Genomic DNA, 21754 nt, shown 5'->3' on the forward strand with positions numbered 1-21754 from the left:
CTAGAGCTGCAACAACTAATCAATCATAATTGATAATAATCGATTATGAAAATAGTTGACACACAAATCTCATAATCGATTAGTTGGTTTGCAATTAGTTGGTCTGTGCACAGCACTAACTGCTTTCACTCCACTGAGCTCCTGCACAATGGTATTGTGTTTTTATGGTTATGTCCTTAGCCTAAATGATGTCTACAGACGTCTACTTTTCACTTTTTCAGGACAGTATAAGTTTACAACTACTCCTGGCTTATGTACAACCCATATATAATAGGAGTCATCATTTGGATTGTTTGTATTAAATCAGGTGATTTGGGACCTATGCTTTGCATGATAAAGGGCCACGCTTGTTAGTTACACCTAGCCCCTAGATTGATGGGAGTTATTTATATTGATGTGCATTATTATCTATTGCACAATTATTAGCGTATGCCTTGCCTATTGCTGATTATATGTACTGTATAAATAAATGTGTAAGGCTTTGTCCTGTTATTGATATATAGACCTTAGTGCTTTTGATCTTGTTTTTTGTTTTTTTATATTTTTACTCAATTGTGATATGTACCAGATTCCACCTTTATAAGTATATATCTGTTATTTTTAGAGTGGAACTAGATATGTTCTCCTAACCTTATAGCTGGTTATTTACCATTGCATATAGATATTCAAGATATGTTTTATGTTAGAATGAAGTCAAGGGTTACTTTATTGAGAGGCCCCTTCCCAAGGCTGGCAGGGCTGGACTGGGAATAAAAAGCAGCCCTGGAAAATATGAAAACCAGCCCTATTTTAAGTTGAGTCAGTAGAATGCACATGCCCCATTCTTTTTTAAATCAACGGGGATTATTGGGATACTTCTCCCCCCAATATTTTTTTTTTTCGAATCTCACTGCTATATTATTTTGTATTAAATAAAAGTACTAGATTTATGTTATTTAGGCACCCTACAACCCAATTGCATCCATTAATAACTCCTTTAAATTGTAGATTTCCATCCCCAGCTGCTGCAGCGCCCACCAGGAAATCTCCTGGTATCCTGGTAGGCCAATCCGGCCCTGCAAGGTGGAAGTTCTACCTCTTTTCAAACAGTTTTTGTTTTGTTTAATTATAAAACTGTGCTCTGCTGCTTAAAAATTGGACAAAACAGTTGTGTTAATCTAAAGTTTTAGTCTGAAGTTTGTATTTGTAATACTCAGTATGTGGATTCTATTTAAAATATAGGAAACAATTATTGATTCTTTTTTTATCCGATTAGTCCGATTAATCGAAAAAATAATCGGCCGATTAATCGATTATGAAAATAATCGTTAGTTGCAGCCCTAAAAACACACACACTTATACATAAACACACACACGTATACATAAACACACACGCACACTCATACATAATACACCCACACACTTATACATAAAAACACCCACATACATACACAAACTTATACATAAATACATACACTCATACATAAACAAACACACACACTTATACATAAACACACATACATACACACTTATACATAAACACACACTCATACATAAACAAAACACACACACTTATACATAAACACACACATTTACATAAACAAACACACACACTTATACATAAACACACACTTCATACATAACAAACACACACACATACACACTCATACATAAAACACACACTCAAACATAAACACACACATATACTGTAATACACAAACACTTGATACATAAACAAAACACACACACTCATACATAAACAAACACACACACATATACATAAACACACACATATACATAAACACACACACATAACACAACTTATACATAACACACACATATACTGTACATACACAAACACTATATACATAAACAAACACACACACTCATACATAAACAAAACCACACACACATATACATAAACACACACCACTATACATAAAAACACACACTTATACATAAACACACATACATACACAACAAACACTGTTCTTCACAGGCTAGAGCACAATACGGCCGATCATATTTAACATATTGATTCACACCCGCCAATGGATTTACCTCACAAAACAATGTACATTGAGCGAAATATACACAAAATATTACATTTTTTAATTTAACTTTATTATTATTATGTATATTTTATTATTCTGTTTTTCTAATATAAAGTGCAGGTGACACAATTTGCACAAAATATATACATAAAAACCAACAAAGACCACTTGTCTGATTCCCCACAGGCAGGCACCAAGCTCACACCTTACAGCAGAATATTCTAATATGGGAAGGACGTATTAACCAAGACTTTCCTGCACATAAAAACCCAAAACTGTTATTTTGTCATTCAGACAGAAACATACACATTTTAAACTTTCTAATTTACTTCTATCAAATTGACTTTGTTCCCATTATATTCTTTGTTAAAGTGATACCTAGGTAGGCATCTAGAGCACTACATGGCAGGAAATAGTGCTGCCCTCTAGTGCTCTAGCAAATGGATAACCTTCTTGCAAAACTACTGTCATATAGTGCTCCAGAAATGGGACGGCTCCTGAGCTTATGTTACTGCTTTTCAACAAAAGATACCAAGAAAAAGGATAATAGAAGTAAATTAGAAAGTTGTTTAAAATTGCTGCTCTATCTGAATCATGAAAGAAAAAATCTGTGTTTCATGTCCCTTTAACATGTTCCATACACTGCATACATGAACATGATATAACCACTCCCATCAATATACTAAACAATGCTCTACACATACAACACAACGACATAATAAAGACATCCTGCAATTTATAAATTGATCATAAGGGGTTATGAGTGCAACTCAGTTGCTCAACAGAATAAAAAGCTCAGCGGGGGAGGAGACTGGCAGGGAGCAGGCCATGCCCTCACACACACAGGCCGTTGCCTTTCCATCTTTCTGCTCCAAAGAGGTCAGGGCAACTCAGTTCCTCAACAGAATAAAAAGCTCAGCGGGGAAAAGACTGGCCAGGGAGCAGACCCATGCCCTCAACACACCACAGGCCGTTGCCTTTCCATCTTTCTGCTCCAAAGAGGTCAGGGCAACTCAGTTTCCTCAGCAGAGTGAGAAGCTCAGCGGGGGAGGAGACTGGCAGGGAGCAGGGCCATGCCCTCACATACATAGGCCGTTGCTTTTCCATCTTTCCGCTCCAGAGTGGACATAAATGGTAACTGATGGTAAAGGAAACTGCTATGGTCCCCGTCTGCAAGGATTAGCACCTAAGGAACAAAAACAATATATCACTTATATGAATTAATGAGCAACTATCCCTCAATGTGATTATATATATAGTATACACACACATATATACAAATAGTGCTTTTACTGAAACAGTTGTCATTCACAAATGTCACACCTTGGTCCATTAAGACATCCTACTGATAATACATCTTGTCATACCATGGTAGTAAGATGGAAACATGTTCATGTTAAAGGGACATGAAAGCCAAAAATAAAATTTCATGGCTCAGGTAAGGAATGCAATTTTAAGAGATTCCAATTTCTTTTTTTTTTTTAATTAAATTGATTTAGTTATTTTGGTATCCTTTGATAAAAAGAATAAATACTGTAGGTAGGCTCAGGAGCAGCAATGCACTATAAATTGATGGTTACACACATATGCCTCTTGTGATTGGCTCACCAGATAGCTGGATCCCAGTAGTGCAGTGTTGCTGTTAACTATGACCTATGATTATGAGTTTTTGCGTTACGGTGCGGCTTTTAACGCTGAAAAAATGGCCATTTGAACAGTCAATATGATTTCAGAAGCTCTTATCCATATGGCTGATTTGAATTTGAAGAATCAATCAGCCAATAGGGAATGCAAGGTACGCATTTTGAAACGGCTGCCTTGCATTCAACTTCAGTGTACAGCGGTGACCGTATGAAGAGGACGCTCCACGCAGGATGGGATCGGCTTCCAGGATAGCTCTCGCTCCGCCGGGATGAAGATAGAAGATAGTCCCTAGATGCATGTTGCGATAATTTCGTTTATTATTTTTTTGTAAACTTAGTGTTTTTTATTTTTTGTATTTTAGATTTTTTATTTTTTTTCGTAGTGTTAGTTTTTTTTTAAATTTGTAATTTAGATTTTTTAACTGGTAGTATTTTTTTTATTTTATTAGAATAGTTATGTTAGGTTAATTTATAGTTTAATGTTGGGTTTATTTTTATTTCACAGGTAAGTTTTTATTTATTTTAAATATAGTTTTATTTAAAATTAGGGGGTGTTTAGGGGTTAATAGTTTAATTAGTGTTTTGCGATGTGGGGGGGCTGGCAGTTTAGCGAGTTAATAGGTTTATTTAGTGGCGGCGATGTGAGGGGCTGGAGGATTAGGGGTTTATAGGTTTTATTTAGTAGCGGCGATATGGGAGGATGGAGGTTTAGGGGTTAATCATTTTATTTAGTGGCGGCGATGTCGGGGAGCGACGGAATTAGGGGTTAATAACTTTTATTAGTGTTGGCGATGTCGGTAGCGGCGGGATTAGGGGTTAATAACATTATTTAGGTGTCGGTGATGTCAGGGGCGGCAGATTAGGTGTGTTTAGACTAGGGCTTATGTTAGGTTTAAACGTAACTTTTTTCCCCATAGACATCAATGGGGTTGCGTTAGGGAGCTTTTCATTCGCGATCGCAGGTGTTAGTTTTTTTTCTAACACTCTCTTTCCCATTGATGTCTATGGGGAGAAAGCGTGCACAAGCACGTCAAATCAGCCCTTGGCTTCTGTGCGGTATAACGCCAACATATCGCACGCACAGGGAGGCTTTTCAGTAACTCGTAATGGAGAGTGAAAATAACAAAACTTTTTTGCGTTAGGTTTCGCACCGTGTTTAGCGCAAAACTTGTAATCTAGCCGTATGCAATTAAGCACTTTGCAGGGTTAAAAATACATATTTGCAAGTAATAGCTCAATAATATATTGCACAATTGAATTTTGTGCTTTTATGTCCCTTTAAGTAAATTATGTTCTACCCTACTCCCAGCAAATCAGTCACACTTAGAAGAATGTTTTTATTGTGTATTTTCTTTAGCCATTACAGTGCGATTTTCAGTGTCTGCAAGTGCCAAGAAGATGAATTAATGGGAATCCTCTCTCTAGCTGCAGCTGAGATTAGGCTCTTTGTAAGTAAATAGGACAGAAGTGATATGCAGTGCAAACTGACACCCTCAGTACTTGTTAGGAGGACAGTCGCATAGATGCAAGACCCTTAGGCCTCACCGCACATACGCAGGAGCACATAATACTAGCACAGGCTAATTAGCCAGTGGTATTTACCCTGTTGCCCAATGCTGATAAAGACATCTCTTTGCACTCGATATTGTTAACTACAGATGTTTAAAAAATAATTTGATCAGCATAATCCATTACAAGGCAATTTCCTCTAAGTAGGAGAATTAGATTTGCGTTTGCAAATGTCAACTACACCAACATTCGCTATAGGTCAGCCAAACTTAACTAAACTATGCAAGTTAGAGTTGCATGAATATATTTTATAACCACCTTTCCAGGGCTTGGAAGGTCTAGTGCTTTAAACCTACGTTTTCCAATAAAAAGAGTCACTGAAAATTGGGGGATATTTTTTTATTATTATTATTATTATTTGTTCTATTCTGCAAACTACGCCAGAAACAATAAGCCCAGTGCTTAGGGCAGAATAAAGACTAATTAAACATCCCTGGTTAGGACTGCTAGAGATGTATATCAAAGCAGCTGAAGCCAGAATTTACAGCTTCTGATTGGTTGTACCAGAAATGGGGGGGGGTATTGGGGTCAGGGTGGTGAGAGAACATGCACATACGTTATTAAACAATAACAAAAATATTTTACAGGATAAATGGGGTTTATTTACCACCCAAAATTAGCTATTTTAACTTGAACAGATGTTCATACCGCTCAGCAAATTCCAAAACATAAAAAAGACAAAACACAGCAATAAAGCGATCAAATCTAGGTCTTCTATATAATGTCATATTTTACATCCCCTTTCTCCCAAGAGAAGACATTGATATATGAGGCCTCAGTTACAAAAAAAACACACACACAAACAGCAGTGGGTGCTGCCTAAAATAATGACACTTTATAATAACACCTGCTATAGATACTTAAATGCCCTTAAAGGCAAAGTCCTATATATTTCTATAGTTATATTCGGATACGGCTTACTTAAAGGGATATAAACAGACTGCTTTCTGCATTATTATTATATAAAAGCATTAAGCAGTAGATCATAACTTAATAGAAATCATTTCACTGTGTATTATTCCTCATTTAATAATGAAGTTAGGGTTTTCCTTTTATGTGCTTTCTAAGAGACATCTGCTCTAGATGCAATGTACTGCCCAAACTCAGCTGAGGACTTTTGCAACAAAAACCCATGTGGCCGTAGAACTTAAGTTATGTAATGTCTGCTCTCGAATCCCACTAAAGGCAAAAAGCTAAACTGGACAATTTCTAAGTGATCTTTTTGCAAGAAGAACAAGTTGTTTGAATGTTTGTAAGACAATGTTTTTTTTTATGTTTACTTTGATATAACTTTTTTTCCCTAAAGGAGCACTGTTTTCATATCCCTTTAAAAATTTGCTTGATGCCAAAAAAATAACTACAGTGATGTATGTGCTTTCCATTTGCTGTGGTATGAAGCTAATATGGAGGAAAAAGGGTATGAGTGGTCTCATGTGGTATGGGGCAAAGATAACGATTCCCCACATACTATAGAGCAGTGTTTCTCAACTCCAGTCCCCCAGGACCCTTACAGGCCAGATATTCATTATATCTTAACTAGAGCACAGGAGAACTAATCAGCTGATCAGTAACCATGGTTACTAACCTGCTCATCACCATCAGCTGATTAGTTCACCTGTGCTCTAGTTAAGATATAATGAAAATCTGGCCTGTTTAGGGTCCTGAGGACTGGAGTTGAGAAACACTGCTATAGACCACATCAAATATACGTAAAGGGACCTGGAAGTAAAATTTCTTGATTCAGATAGAAAATACAATTTTAGAAACAATGTCTCATTTACTTTGATTATTTTTCTCTTAGTATCTTAGAAAAAGGGAAATGTGACAATAAATATAGATGGGAAATGCTTTAAATTGTATGCTCCATCTGAATCATTAAAGTTTAATGTTGATTTATGTGTCCCTATTCATATGGAACCCACAGCTCTCTAAAAACATAAATTATGCTTACCAGATAATTCCTTTCCTTCTGTATGAGGAGAGTCCACGGCTTGATTCCTTACTTGTGGGAAATACTGAACCTGGCCACCAGGAGGAGGCAAAGACACCCCAGCCAAAGGCTTAAATACCTCCCCCCATCCCTCATCCCCCACTCATTCTGCCGAGGGAACAAGGAACAGTAGGAGAAATATCAGGGTATAAAATGGTGCCAGAAGAACAAAAATATTTGGTCCGCCTAACGGAGAAAATGTGAGGGGGCCGTGGACTCTTCTCATATAGAAGGAAAGTAAATTATCTGGTAAGCATAATTTATGTTTTCCTTCTTAATATGAGGAGAGTCCACGGTTTCTTTCCTTACTTGTGGGAAACATATACCCAAGCTCTAGAGGACACTGAATGAAACGGGAGGGTTAAAAAACAAAAAGGAGAGGCAGACCCTGATCTGAGGGCACCACAGCCTGTAAAACCTTTCTCCCAAAAGATGCTTCAGCCAAAGCAAAAATGTCAAACTTGTAAAATTTTGAAAAGGTATGTAAGGAGGACTAGGTAGCCGCCTACAAATCTGCTCCATAGAGGCCTCATTATTGAAGGCCCAAGAGGAAGCCACTGCTCTAGTTGAATGAGCCTTAATCCTCTGAGGAGGCTTATGTCCCGCTGTTTCATATGCTAAGCGAATAATGCTCCTCAACCAAAAAGATAAGGAAGTGGACAAGGCTTTCTGTGCCTTATGCTTCCCAGAATAGACAACAAACAAAGAAGAAGTCTGTCTAAACTCCTTAGTAGCTTGAAGATAGAACTTCAAGGCCCGAACTACATCCAAATTATGAAGTAACCGATCCTTCGAAGAAGAAGGGTTAGGACACAAAGAAGGAACAACAATCTCCTGATTAATGTTGCGATCTGAAACTACTTTAGGAAGAAAACCTAACCCAGTACGAAGAATAGCCTTATCAGCATGGAATACTAGGTAAGGGGGCTCACATTGCAAGGCAGCCATCTCATATACTCTGCGTGTCGAAGCAATAGCTAGTAGAAAAAGAACCTTCCAAGATAGCAATTTAGTGTCAAGGCCGTGCATAGGCTCAAACGGAGCCCTCGGCAAAACCTTAAGAACAAGATTTAAACTACAAGGAGGAGCTCTAGATCAAAACACAGGCCTGATTCTAGTCAGAGCCTGAACAAAAGACTGGACCTCTGGAAGCTCAGCGAGCCTCTTGTGCAGTAAAACAGATAGGGCCAAAATCTGTCCCTTAAAGGAGCTAGTTGAAAGGCCCTTCTCCAGACCATCCTGGAGAAAAGAAAGAATCCTGGAAACCCTGAATCTATGCCAGGGAAATCAACCCTCTTCACACCAGAATAAGTAGGTCCTCCACACCTTATGATAGATGCAACGTGTAACTGTCTTACGAGCTTGAATGAGAGTATCAATAACTCTCTCAGAAAAACATCTCTTGGCTAGGACTAAGCATTCACGCAGTCAGCCTCAGAGAATCTAGATTTGTATGAACAAAAGGACCTTGTTCCAGCAGATTCCTGCGACAAGGGTAACCTCCATGGAGGAGATGAGGACATCCCCACCAGGTCCGCGAACCACATCCTCCGAGGCCACGATGGAGAAATTAGAATTACTGATACTCACTCCTGCTTGATGCGGGCCACTACACGAGGTAGAAGTGGTAATGGCGGGAAAATGTAGACAGACTGAACCTCCAAGGTACTGCTAATGCATCTATTAGCTCTGCATGAGGATTCCTGGACCGCGACCCATTTCTGGGTATCTTGGAATTGATCTGGAACGCCATGAGATCTATCTCCGGTGTCCCCCATCTGCTGCAAATTCCCGCAAACACCTTGGGATGGAGAGACTATTCCCCCGGATGAAACGATTGTCTGCTGAGGAAATCCGCTTTCCAGTTGTCCACACCCAGAATGTGGATTGCTGACAGCGAGCAGTTGTGGGCCTCCACTCATTCCAGAATCTGAGATACTTCCCTCATTGCTAGGGAGCTCCTCGTTTCCCCCTGATGGTTGATGTAAGCCACGAGGTTATGTTGTCCGATTGGAATCTGATAAACTAGGCCAAACCCAGAAGGGGCCAAGTCTTCAGAGCATTGAAGATTGCTCGAAGCTCCAAGATGTTGATCTGGAGGTATTCCTCTCGAGTCCACAGGCCCTGAGCCTTCCTGGCACCACAAACAGCTCCCCATCCTTTGAGACTCGCGTCCATAGTCACAATCTCCCACGATGGTCTCAAGAAGGATGACTCTCGACCGGCTGTCCAGAAAAATCTGTTGAGACATATCTGAATGATTTCCATTCCACTGTCTCAGCATGCGCAGCTGAAGAGGTCTGAGATGGAATATGGCAAAGGGGATGATGTCCATCCAGGACACCATGAGCCCAATTACCTCCATACACCGAGCCACAGATGGCCTGAAGGAGGTCTGGAGGGCAAGACAATTGGAAGTTAGCCTGTAACGTCTCTGGTCTGTAAGAAATATCCTCATGGATATGGAGTCTTTTATTATACCCAGGAACTCCACCCTGGTGCTCGGAATAAGAGAAAGCTTTTCTAAGTTTATCTTCCATCCATGAGATCGAAGAAGAGAAAGAAGGGCCTACAAATGGTCCTCTGCCAGATGACAGGACGGTGCTTGAACCAAAATATTGTCTAAGTACAGCGTCACTGCCATCCCTCTGGTTCTGGCCACTGCAAGCAGAGCCCCTAGAACCGTCGTAAAAACTCTTGGAGCAGTTGCTAGACCAAATGGAAGAGCAATAAACTGAAAGTGCTGATCCAGGAACCAAATCTTAGGAACTTGAAGTGTTCCTTGTGTATAGGGACGTGAAGGTATGCATCCTTCAGGTCTATGGTTGTCATTAATTGACCTTCCTGGACTAAGAGAAGAATGGACCTTAATGTCTCCATCTTGAACGAGGGAACCGACAGGAATTTGTTTAAGCACTTTAGGTCCAGAATTGGACGAAAAGTACACTCCTTTTTTTGGTAACACAAAAAGGTTTGAGTAGTTTTCCAGACCTCTCTCTGCTGGAGGTACCGGTACAATGACCCCCAGGAAGGAGAGATCCCTCACACACCCTAGAAAAGCTTCTCTCTTTTCTGGTCTTGAAGACAGGTTTGATAAGAGGATTCTGCCCCTGGGAGGATGAGACTTGAAACCTATCCTGTATCCCTGAGTGATGACCTCTAGTACCCACGGGTCCTGCACGTCCCCAAAACAAGCTTCCGAAAAACATAATTTATGTAAGAACTTACCTGATAAATTAATTTCTTTCATATTAGCAAGAGTCCATGAGCTAGTGACGTATGGGATATACATTCCTACCAGGAGGGGCAAAGTTTCCCAAACCTCAAAATGACTACAAATACACCCCTCACCACACCCACAAATCAGTTTAACGAATAGCCAAGAAGTGGGATGATAAGAAAAAAGTGCGAAAGCATCAAAAATAAGGAATTGGAATAGTTGTGCTTTATACAAAAAAATCATAATCACCACAAAAAAAGGGTGGGTCTCATGGACTCTTGCTAATATGAAAGAAATGAATTAATCAGGTAAGTTCTTACATAAATTATGTTTTCTTTCATGTAATTAGCAAGAGTCCATGAGCTAGTGACGTATGGGATAATAAATACCCAAGATGTGGAACTTCCACGCAAGAGTCACTAGAGAGGGAGGGATAAAATAAAGACAGCCAATTCTGCTGAAAAATAATCCACACCCCAAAACAAAGTTTTAATCTTAATAATGAAAAAAACTAAAAATATAAGCAGAAGAATCAAACTGAAACAGCTGCCTGAAGTACTTTTCTACCAAAAACTGCTTCAGAAGAAGAAAACACATCAAAATGGTAGAATTTAGTAAAAGTATGCAAAGAAGACCAAGTTGCTGCTTTGCAAATCTGATCAACCGAAGCTTCATTCCTAAACGCCCAGGAAGTAGAAACTGACCTAGTAGAATGAGCTGTAATCCTTTGAGGCGGAGTTTTACCCAACTCAACATAAGCATAATGAATCAAAGACTTTAACCTAGATGCCAAAGAAATGGCAGAGGCCTTCTGACCTTTCTTGGAACCAGAAAAGATAACAAATAGACTAGAAGTCTTTCGGAAATCTTTAGTAGCTTCAACATAATATTTCAAAGCTCTAACTACATCCAAAGAATGTAACGATCTTTCCTTAGAATTCTTAGGATTAGGACACAATGAAGGAACCACAATTTCTCTACTAATGTTGTTAGAATTCACAACCTTAGGTAAAAATTCAAATGAAGTCCGCAACACCGCCTTATCCTGATGAAAAATCAGAAAAGGAGATTCACAAGAAAGAGAATGCATAGGTTCAAACGGAGGAGCTTGAAGAGCCCCCAGAACCAAATTCAAACTCAAAGGAGGAGAAATTGACTTAATGACAGGTTTTATACGAACCAAAGCCTGTACAAAACAACGAATATCAGGAAGATTAGCAATCTTTCTGTGAAACAGCACAGAAAGAGCAGAAATTTGTCCTTTCAAAGAACTTGCAGACAAACCTTTATCCAGACCATCCTGAAGAAACTGTAAAATTCTAGGAATTCTAAAAGAATGCCAAGAAAATTGATGAGAAGAACACCAAGAAATGTAAGTCTTCCAGACTCGATAATATATCTTCCTAGACACAGATTTACAAGCCTGTAACATAGTATTAATTACGGAGTCAGAGAAACCTCTATGACTGAGAATCAAGCGTTCAATCTCCATACCTTCAAATTTAATGATTTTAGATCCTGATGGAAAAAAGGACCTTGAGATAGAAGGTCTGGCCTTAATGGAAGAGTCCAAGGTTGGCAAGTAGCCATCCGAACAAGATCCGCATACCAAAACCTGTGAGGCCATGCTGGAGCCACCAGCAGTACAAACGAACGCTCCGTTAAAATCTTGGAGATCAATTTTGGAAGAAGAACTAGAGGCGGAAAGATATAGGCAGGATGATACTTCCAAGGAAGCGACAACGCGTCCACTGCCTCCGCCTGAGTATCCCTGGATCTGGACAGATACCTGGGGAGTTTCTTGTTTAGATGAGAAGCCATCAGATCTATTTCTGGAAGACCCCAGATTTGAACAATCTGAAGAAATACCTCTGGGTAAAGAGACCATTCGCCCGGATGTAACGTCTGGCGACTGAGATAATCCGCTTCCCAATTGTCTATACCTGGGATGTGAACCGCAGAAATTAGACAGGAGCTGGATTCCGCCCATACAAGTATCTGAGATACTTCTTTCATAGCCAGAGGACTGTGAGTCCCCCCTTGATGATTGACATATGCCACGGTTGTGACATTGTCCGTCTGAAAACAAATGAACGATTCTCTCTTCAGAAGAGGCCACGACTGAAGAGATCTGAAAATCGCACAGAGTTCCAAAATGTTGATTGGTAATCTCGCCTCCTGAGATTCCCAAACCCCCTGCGCTGTCAGAGACCCCCATACAGCTCCCCAACCTGTCAGACTTGCATCTGTTGAGATCACAGTCCAGGTTGGAAGAACAAAAGAAGCCCCTTGAACTAAACGATGGTGATCTGTCCACCACGTCAGAGAGTGTCGTACAATAGGATTTAAAGATATTAACTGTGATATCTTTGTATAATCCCTGCACCATTGGTTCAGCATACAGAGATGAAGAGGTCGCATGTGAAAACGAGCAAAGGGGATCACGTCCGATGCAGCAGTCATAAGACCTAGAATTTCCATGCATAAGGCTGCCGAAGGGAATGATTGAGACTGAAGGTTTCGACAAGCTGAAACCAATTTCAGACGTCTCTTGTCCGTCAGAGACAAAGTTATGGACACTGAATCTATTTGGAAACCTAAAAAGGTTACCCTTGTCTGAGGAATCAATGAACTCTTTGGTAAATTGATCCTCCAACCATGTTCTTGAAGAAACGACACAAGTCGATTCGTATGAGATTCTGCCAAATGTGAAGACTGAGCAAGTACCAAGATATCGTCCAAATAAGGAAATACCACAATACCCTGTTCTCTGATTACAGATAGAAGGGCACCGAGAACCTTTGAAAAAATCCTTGGAGCCGTTGCTAGGCCGAACGGCAGAGCCACAAATTGGTAATGCTTGTTTAGAAAATAGAATCTCAGAAACTGAAAGTGATCTGGATGAATCGGAATATGCAGATATGCATCTTGTAAATCTATTGTGGACATATAATGCCCTTGCTGAACAAAAGGCAGAATAGTCCTTATAGTTACCATTTTGAATGTTGGTATCCTTACATAGCGATTCAATATTTTTAAATCCAGAACTGGTCTGAAGGAATTCTCCTTCTTTGGTACAATGAATAGATTTGAGTAAAACCCCAGACCCTGTTCCAGAACTGGAACTGGCACAATTACTCCAGCCAACTCTAGATCTGAAACACATTTCAGATACGCCTGAGCCTTCACTGGATTTATTGGAATGCGAGAAAGAAGAAATCTTCTTGCAGGTGGCCTTACCTTAAAACCTATTCTGTACCCTTGTGAATCAATGTTCTGAATCCAAAGACTGTGAATCGAATTGATCCATATTTCTTTGAAAAATCGTAATCTGCCCCCTACAAGCTGTGCTGGAATGAGGGCCGCACCTTCATGTGGACTTGGGAGCTGGCTTTGGCTTTCTAAAAGGCTTGGATTTATTCCAGACTGGAGACGGTTTCCAAACAGAAACCATTCCTTTAGGGGAAGGGTCAGGCTTCTGTTCCTTATTCTGACGAAAGGAACGAAAACTATTAGCAGCCCTAAATTTACCTTTAGATTTTTTATCCTGAGGTAAAAAAGTTCCTTTCCCCCCAGTAACAGTTGAAATAAAAGAATCCAACTGGGAACCAAACAATTTATTACCTTGGAAAGAAAGGGAAAGTAAAGTTGACTTAGAAGACATATCAGCATTCCAAGTTTTAAGCCATAAAGCTCTTCTAGCTAAAATAGCTAAAGACATATACCTGACATCAACTCTAATGATATCAAAGATGGTATCACAAATAAAGTTATTAGCATGTTGAAGAAGTTTAACAATGCTATGAGTATTATGATCTGACACTTGTTGTGCCAAAGCTTCCAACCAAAAAGTGGAAGCTGCAGCAACATCAGCCAAAGAAATAGCAGGCCTAAGAAGATTACCTGAACATAAATAAGCTTTCCTTAAAAAGGATTCAATCTTCCTATCTAAAGGATCCTTAAAGGAAGTACCATCTGCCGTAGGAATAGTAGTACGTTTAGCAAAAGTAGAGATAGCCCCATCAACTTTAGGGATTTTGTCCCAAAACTCTAATCTGGCACAGGATACAATTTCTTAAACCTTTTAGAAGGAGTAAAAGAATTACCCAGATTATTCCATTCCCTAGAAATTACTTCAGAAATAGCATCAGGGACAGGAAAAACTTCCGGAATAACTATAGGAGGTTTAAAAACCGAATTTAAACGCTTAGTAGATTTAGTATCAAGAGGACTAGATTCCTCCATCTCTAATGCGATTAAAACTTCTTTAAGTAAAGAACGAATAAATTCCATTTTAAATAAATATGAAGATTTATCAGTGTCAATATCTGAGACAGAATCCTCTGAACCAGAAAAATCCTCATCAGAAACAGACAAATCAGAATGATGATGTTCATTTAAAAATTCATCTGAGAAATGAGAAGTTTTAAAAGACTTTTTACGCTTACTGGAAGGAGGAATAACAGACATAGCCTTCCTAATAGATTTAGAAACAAAATCTCTTATATTAACAGGAACATCCTGAGTATTAGATGTTGATGGAACAGCAACAGGTAATGGAATATTACTAATGGAAATACTATCTGCATTAGCAAGCTTATCATGACATTCATCACAAACTACAGCCGGAGGAACAGTTACCACAAGTTTACAACAAATGCACTTAACTTTGGTAGAACCAGCATCAGGCAGCGTTTTTCCAGAAGTAGCTTCTGATCCAGGGTCAATCTGAGACATCTTGCAATATATAAGAGAAAAAACAACATATAAAGCAAAATCTATCAAATTCCTTAAATGACAGTTTCAGGAATGGGAAAAAATGCCAATGAACAAGCCCCTAGCAACCAGAAGCAAATGAAAAATGAGACTTAAATAATGTGAAAAAAAGGTGGAGACAATAATGACGCCCACATTTTTTAGCGCCAAAAAAGACGCCCACATTATTGGCGCCTAAAATGCTATTGGCGCCAAGAATTACGCCACATCCGGTGACGCCGACATTTTTGGCGCAAAACGTAAAAAAAATTACGCAATCACGAACAACTTCCGGCGACAAGTATGATGCCGGAAATGACAAAGAAATGTTTTGCGCCAAAAAAGTCCGCGCCAAGAATGACGCAATAAAATGAAGCATTTTCAGCCCCCGCGAGCCTAACAGCCCACAGGGAAAAAAGTCAAATAAAAACAATTTTAAGTTAAGAAAAAAATTGAAAATTCATATGCATTATCCCAAATAATGAAACTGACTGTCTGAAATAAGGAATATTGATCATCCTGAATCAAGGCAAATAAATGTTTAAACACATATATTTAGAACTTTATATAAAAGTGCCCAACCATAGCTTAGAGTGTCACAAAAAATGAGACTTACTTACCCCAGGACACTCATCTACATGTAGTAGAAAGCCAAACCAGTACTGAAATGAGAATCAGTAGAGGTAATGGTATATAAGAGTATATCGTCGATCTGAAAAGGGAGGTAAGAGATGAATCTCTACGACCGATAACAGAGAACCTATGAAATAGATCCCGTAGAAGGAGACCATTGAATTCAAATAGGCAATACTCTCCTCACATCCCTCTGACATTCACTGCACACTGACAGGAAAACCGGGCTCCAGCCTGCTGCGAAGCGCATATCAACGAAGAATCTAGCACAAACTTACTTCACCACCTCCACGGGAGGCAAAGTTTGTAAAACTGATTTGTGGGTGTGGTGAGGGGTGTATTTGTAGGCATTTTGAGGTTTGGGAAACTTTGCCCCTCCTGGTAGGAATGTATATCCCATACGTCACTAGCTCATGGACTCTTGCTAATTACATGAAAGAAATAGAGATAGTCTGCCCCCTACCAGATTCAAGTCCGGATCAGGACCACCCCTTCATGCCGACTTTGGCTCAGCAGGCTTCTTGTTCTGCTTGGATTTATTCCAGGACTGAGAAGTTTTCCAAGTTCCTTGGATTGCTCAGACTTCGTAGAGGGCTGCTGACGTTGGGATTTGTCAGAACGAAAGGAGCGAAAATTAGGACCTTGTCCTTTAGGTTTATTCTTCTTATCCTGTGGTAAAAGGCACCCTTGCCTCCAGTAACCGTTGATATAATTGAGTCCAGGCCTGGACCAAAGAGAACTTTACCCTTAAATGGAAGGGAGAGAAGTCTAGACTTCGAAGTCATGTCTGCAGACCAAGACTTCAGCCAGAGTGCCCTACGGGACAGCACAGAGAAACCTGAAGCTTTGGCATTCAGGCAAATAATCTGCGTATTAGCATCACAAATAAAAGAATTAGCGACCCTTGAGGCCTTAATTGTTTCCTGGATCACGTCGAGGGGACCCTCTACCTCAATTAATTCGGATAAGGAGTCGCACCAGTAGATCGCCGCTCCACCAACCGCAGCAACAGCCGCTGCCGGTTGAAACAAATATCCCGTATGTTGAAATATCTTTCTTAACAGAGTTTCCAGCTTCTTATCCATGGGCTCCTTAAACAACCTTAGGAATGGAACCCCACAACTCCAATTCAGAGTCCGGAACCGGGAATCATTTTTTAAAAGAAGAAGAAGAGGAAAAGAAGAACCAAGTCTTTCCCATTCATTCTTAATAATGTTCGCCATATTTACGGGAACCAGGAAAGTCTGTGGTACAACCCTGTCCTCGTAGACCTTATCTAATTTTGGGATACAGGGTTCCTCAGGTAATTTAGGTTCTGGAACCTCTAAAGTAGCTAACACTTCCTTTAGCAGAAAGCGTAAGTGTTCAATCCTAAAGTCTAGTTCCTCCTCAACTGGAAGTTTAGAGGCAGCAGATTCCGACCCAGAAAGAACATCCTCCAAAGTATCAGAGGTGTCTTCATCAGCGAATAATCTAGTATCCGATAAATCCAATAAGCTAGTAGATGACCCCTGGAAAGGATAGCAATATTTTACCTTTCACTTGTGCTTAGCAGGGCGAGGTAAAGCACTAAAGCCTGCAGACACTGCCGTCTGTAACTGTTCAGTAAAGTCTGGCGGTAAAAGGGCCCCTCCACGTGGAGGATTAGGAGTGCTATGGAAAGCTGCATGTGAATTAGGAGATGACTGTAGGGTACGCACCTCATGGGACATAGACTCCTCAGAGATGGAATGCTCAGTCGTACTAAACATATTAGCTTTTTTAGATAAAATAAATTACTTTATCAAGGCATGTGGAACATAATTGAGCAGGCGGGTACACCGTGGCCTCCTCACAATATAGATGGGTATTAGACTTAGGTAAAGAGGGAGTACCCTCTAACGCATCCGAGACCTCCATAGCTTGTGCTTATAAAAAAAGGACAATAGACAAAGATAAATGGCACCTTTATACCCCAATGGATGGGGCACTCACCACCTCCTATGACCCATGCCCAAGAGAGAAACCGCTTAGTCTCTGGAAAATCGCACTGTCAGGAAGAGAAGATTCAGAGTGCCCCCACCTGGTCACGTGGTGAGCCATGCAGGACCGCCCCTGCTATAGCTAAAAGCGTGCCAAGCCAAAAAGGCTGCGCAGATTATCAAAACGAAAGTAAAAACCTGTAAGTTCCAACATCTGCCTGAGCCACATCTCACACATGTTGCAGCATAATCACAATATGTACATTATGTGAAAATATCCCCCCTGTTCAATAATCCCCTTCCGGAGATATTAACAATTGATTCCATACAGATAAAAGGAGCCACACTGTGACCCTGTCTTCTTGCATTATCATATGTGTATAAATAATGAAATGATCTTACCGGAATCTATGCCATGGAACAGAACACAGCCTCTCAAGTTTGACAGTCTTGTAGCTTTGTTCCTGACATGGTCTTGAGTGATGGAAGCAGGCACTGACTGCTTAGTTGCTGTTAATATGAGTCAGGATGGGTTTGCAGAAAGACTCTCCCTGCATCTCCAGACTCTAACATTCGTCAATGCTCTCACTGAGAGGCTGACAAGACTACTTAAAACTCCAGTCCCATTCCGAAGGGTAGATACCCTCCATAAGGAACTACTCTGTATCTTCTGACACTTCTCTGCCAACCTCCTGTGAAGAAAAGCATAGAATGACTGGGGGATGAGGGTAGTGGGGGAGGTATTTAAGCCTTTGGCTGGGGTGCCTTTGCCTCCTCCTGGTGGCAAGGTACAGTATTTCCCACAAGTAAGGAATGAAGCCGTGGACTCTCCTCATATTAAGAAGGAAATCACCAACTGGAAAGAAAAATGCTTACATGGCAATAACTTGCTAACCAGATGGGCTTATAGCTAGTGCATTGTGTGTATGTTCTGCTACCTAAAGGGGGCATAGTCTTCTATTATAAACAGTAGAGCATATATCATTGCTATATGTGTTGAGAGGACATTGACTCTGCACCACAAAGTAAAGCCGAGGTCAATTCCCACTTGTCATCTGCACATTAGAGATTAATTAGCCTCTACTCTGTTTGTCAAACCATTTATAATTAGATCACCACTCCTGCAAGCTTCAGTCAGGATCCTGAGAGTATCATAATAATCTAGTAATGAAAATCCTCTCCCAGCCCATACATAGATTAGTTAGTGGGTGGTGCATGTAGGTGACCGAGAGAGGGTTTATTTAATTTTGCAATATAAGCTCAGATAGGAGTGAGGCTAAACTGTTCTGTAGATCACTAAGGGGGATATTTATCAAGCCGTCAACCTGAAATTCGCTGGAATTCCGCAGCGTAATTGTGGCGACTTGATTTGACCTATTTATCAAAGCCTACAGACCGGCAAAATTTGAAATCTGTGACGTAACGTACGATCCGCCTGTCTCAATCCGACACAGATGGATGCTTACGTCATTACAGATGTTCCCAATACACATTAGGCACTATTTCACACTTTTTAAAATTTATCAAATAGTTAACCGGTAAGCTTGCGGCTATTCCGGCCCAAAGTACATGGTTTTTAATCCGCCACCCTGGAGGCCGCGGATGCCATAGGAATCAATGGTCTGAAAGCAGCGAAAGCTTATGTTCGCTGCTGCCATATATAACTATTATACTAATATACATTAAACTACCAATTAAATTAAATACAGAAAGGAAATATATAGGCGCTCTACGTAAGTCACACAGAATCCCAAAAATAATGTAAATGAAATAAAAACAGTCAAGATGATATTTATCTATATAGAGCTATATGTACAAATCAACCAGCTTAAATTAAAAACTAAGTTTGTATATGACAATTCAATAAAGCTCATATATACCTTGTTTTCATATCATAAATTATATTCTACTATTATGTTATGGAGATATACAACCTGATGTTCTCGAAAGGAAATGGGTCTGTCCAAATACTAATAGAATATTGATGTTAATTTGTCACAGTTCCCTTAGTTTAATTTTCCTTTTTTCCTTGTTGGTAGATCACAAAAGAAGTGTTGCACACTGCAGGCACGATTTCCAATGTTACATATGCTTGTGTCGGGTGCTGCTCTTTGATCTGTTGCCTCTTGTGCTTCAGATGAGAAAATGCAGAAATCTAAGAAAAAAAGAAAAAGCGCATCCTCCGATTCAAGTGATAGAATTTATTGACAACAAACTAAGCGCTAACAATATGCACTTACAGAATTAAAAATATATTGAGCCTGTAGAGTAACCCTTCCAGCTACTGCTGAAAGAGACTGTCCTCGGTTTTCTCCCACAAACACCGCTCACACCTGCACTCCTGCTGTATCAGTATGCGGTTAGTCTTTTTACCCTCAAGTGTCATCCAAATCTATGACGGGTAACAGCGGGTTTGGTCGGTTGCAAGTACTAAGTTCCTTATCCGAAATTTTGATTAGAATGTTGGTCCTTGATCCTCAACGCGTTTCCCCCGACGCCGCTCGGGCTTTCTCAAGAGGTGATAGTTTTGTTTGATGACTGAGCACTCGTGGGCTTTTTTTAGATATTTGACAATAACGCCCCCAGGTTAAAACAACCAATCCGTGAGGTCTCAGTAATGACGTAGCTGGAGACTGTCCGAGCTCAGATATTGTATACAGTCTATTATCAGAAATTGTCTCTATACTTTATGTATGCTTCCACATAATAGTAGCCTTCTGTTACATAAATCTTAAATTCAATTTGTTATGTATACACTTCAACAGAGTATCTTGATTTAGGCATTGGAAACATAAGAACAAAGAACACTGCGGAACAAAGTATCTTAAAAATTGCGTTAAGACAATAAATACTAATACATTTTCAAAGATAATACTAAAATGCATATATACACTGCAATACATAAATACATCAAAAATTATGAAATTGATAAGAAATTAAATAACTTTCGTAAAAACAGTATTAGAAAATTTTAATTACGCTTGATATTTAATAATAAGTATTCCTATCTTAATCAATTTATTTTAAAAAATCTCCTATATTTGATAAAAATGTTATAAAATTAGATAAGAAATATACAAAAGATTCAATTAAAACCCTAAAATTTATATTCGATCTGTCTGATTGTGTCTCAATCACATAAAAGCCTGGATGTCTAGATCTACATTTAACCCTTTTGGTACTGAACTATTTAATTTATATATCCAGTATGTTTCCTGCTTCCTTAATTTAAGTAGTCTATTATCCACTGAGGGTGGTATCCAATCGATAATCTGAATTTTCAGGGACCTAGGGTCACAATTATGAATTTCTACAAAATGTTTTGATACACTGTGTTTCATTAGTTCAATTTTAATGTTATATAGATGTTCACTAAAACGTCTTCTTATTTTTCTTTTAGTACGGCCTACATATTTTAGGCCACACCCACAGGTGAGGAGATATACTACATATATAGCATCACAATTGTTTTTAGATGTAATTTCAAATTCCTGGGAATGGCCTGGATTGCTGAATTTGATAGAAGGATTAATGTGAGTACACATACTACATCTGGATTTACCACATCTTTTTGTCCCTTTTTGATTAGTTAACCAGTTACTATTATTGCTATTAGTGGTAGTGATACTCTTTAATTTACTGGGTGCTAAGATATTCTTTAAATTTCTGCTTTTTTTGTATATGATTTTTGGATGTTCACTTAATGTGGATCCCAGAATTGGGTCAGCTCTTAAGATTGGCCAGTGTTTATTCAAAATTTTTTGGATTAAGTGTGAACCCTCAGTAAAAGTAGTAATAAATTTGGCATCTTTATTAATGTCAATATTCTCTTTTTGTTCCCCCACGATTTTATTCTTAATTGTATTGTTTTTATAATGTAGTAGATCTTTTCTATCTTGATTTAATGCCCGTGATTTTGCAGTTTGTAATAAACTTTTTTTGTACCCTTT

At 39.3% G+C, this 21754-nt stretch overlaps 1 protein-coding gene across 2 annotated transcripts in view; it reads right to left on the reverse strand.

Annotated features, from left to right (window-relative positions):
• Positions 1-3003: 3003 nt before the first annotated feature.
• Positions 3004-21754, reverse strand: part of SPATA20 (spermatogenesis associated 20) — a 416269-nt gene continuing 397518 nt past the window's right edge. For both annotated transcript variants that reach the window (XM_053708760.1, XM_053708751.1), the window contains one exon: positions 3004-3219. In XM_053708760.1, the coding sequence (XP_053564735.1) occupies positions 3073-3219 (147 nt within the window). In that variant the 3' untranslated portion in view covers positions 3004-3072. The remainder of the gene's footprint in view (positions 3220-21754) is intronic.

This window comes from Bombina bombina, chromosome 1 (genome assembly GCF_027579735.1).
Source record: "Bombina bombina isolate aBomBom1 chromosome 1, aBomBom1.pri, whole genome shotgun sequence".
Lineage (NCBI taxonomy): Eukaryota > Metazoa > Chordata > Amphibia > Anura > Bombinatoridae > Bombina > Bombina bombina.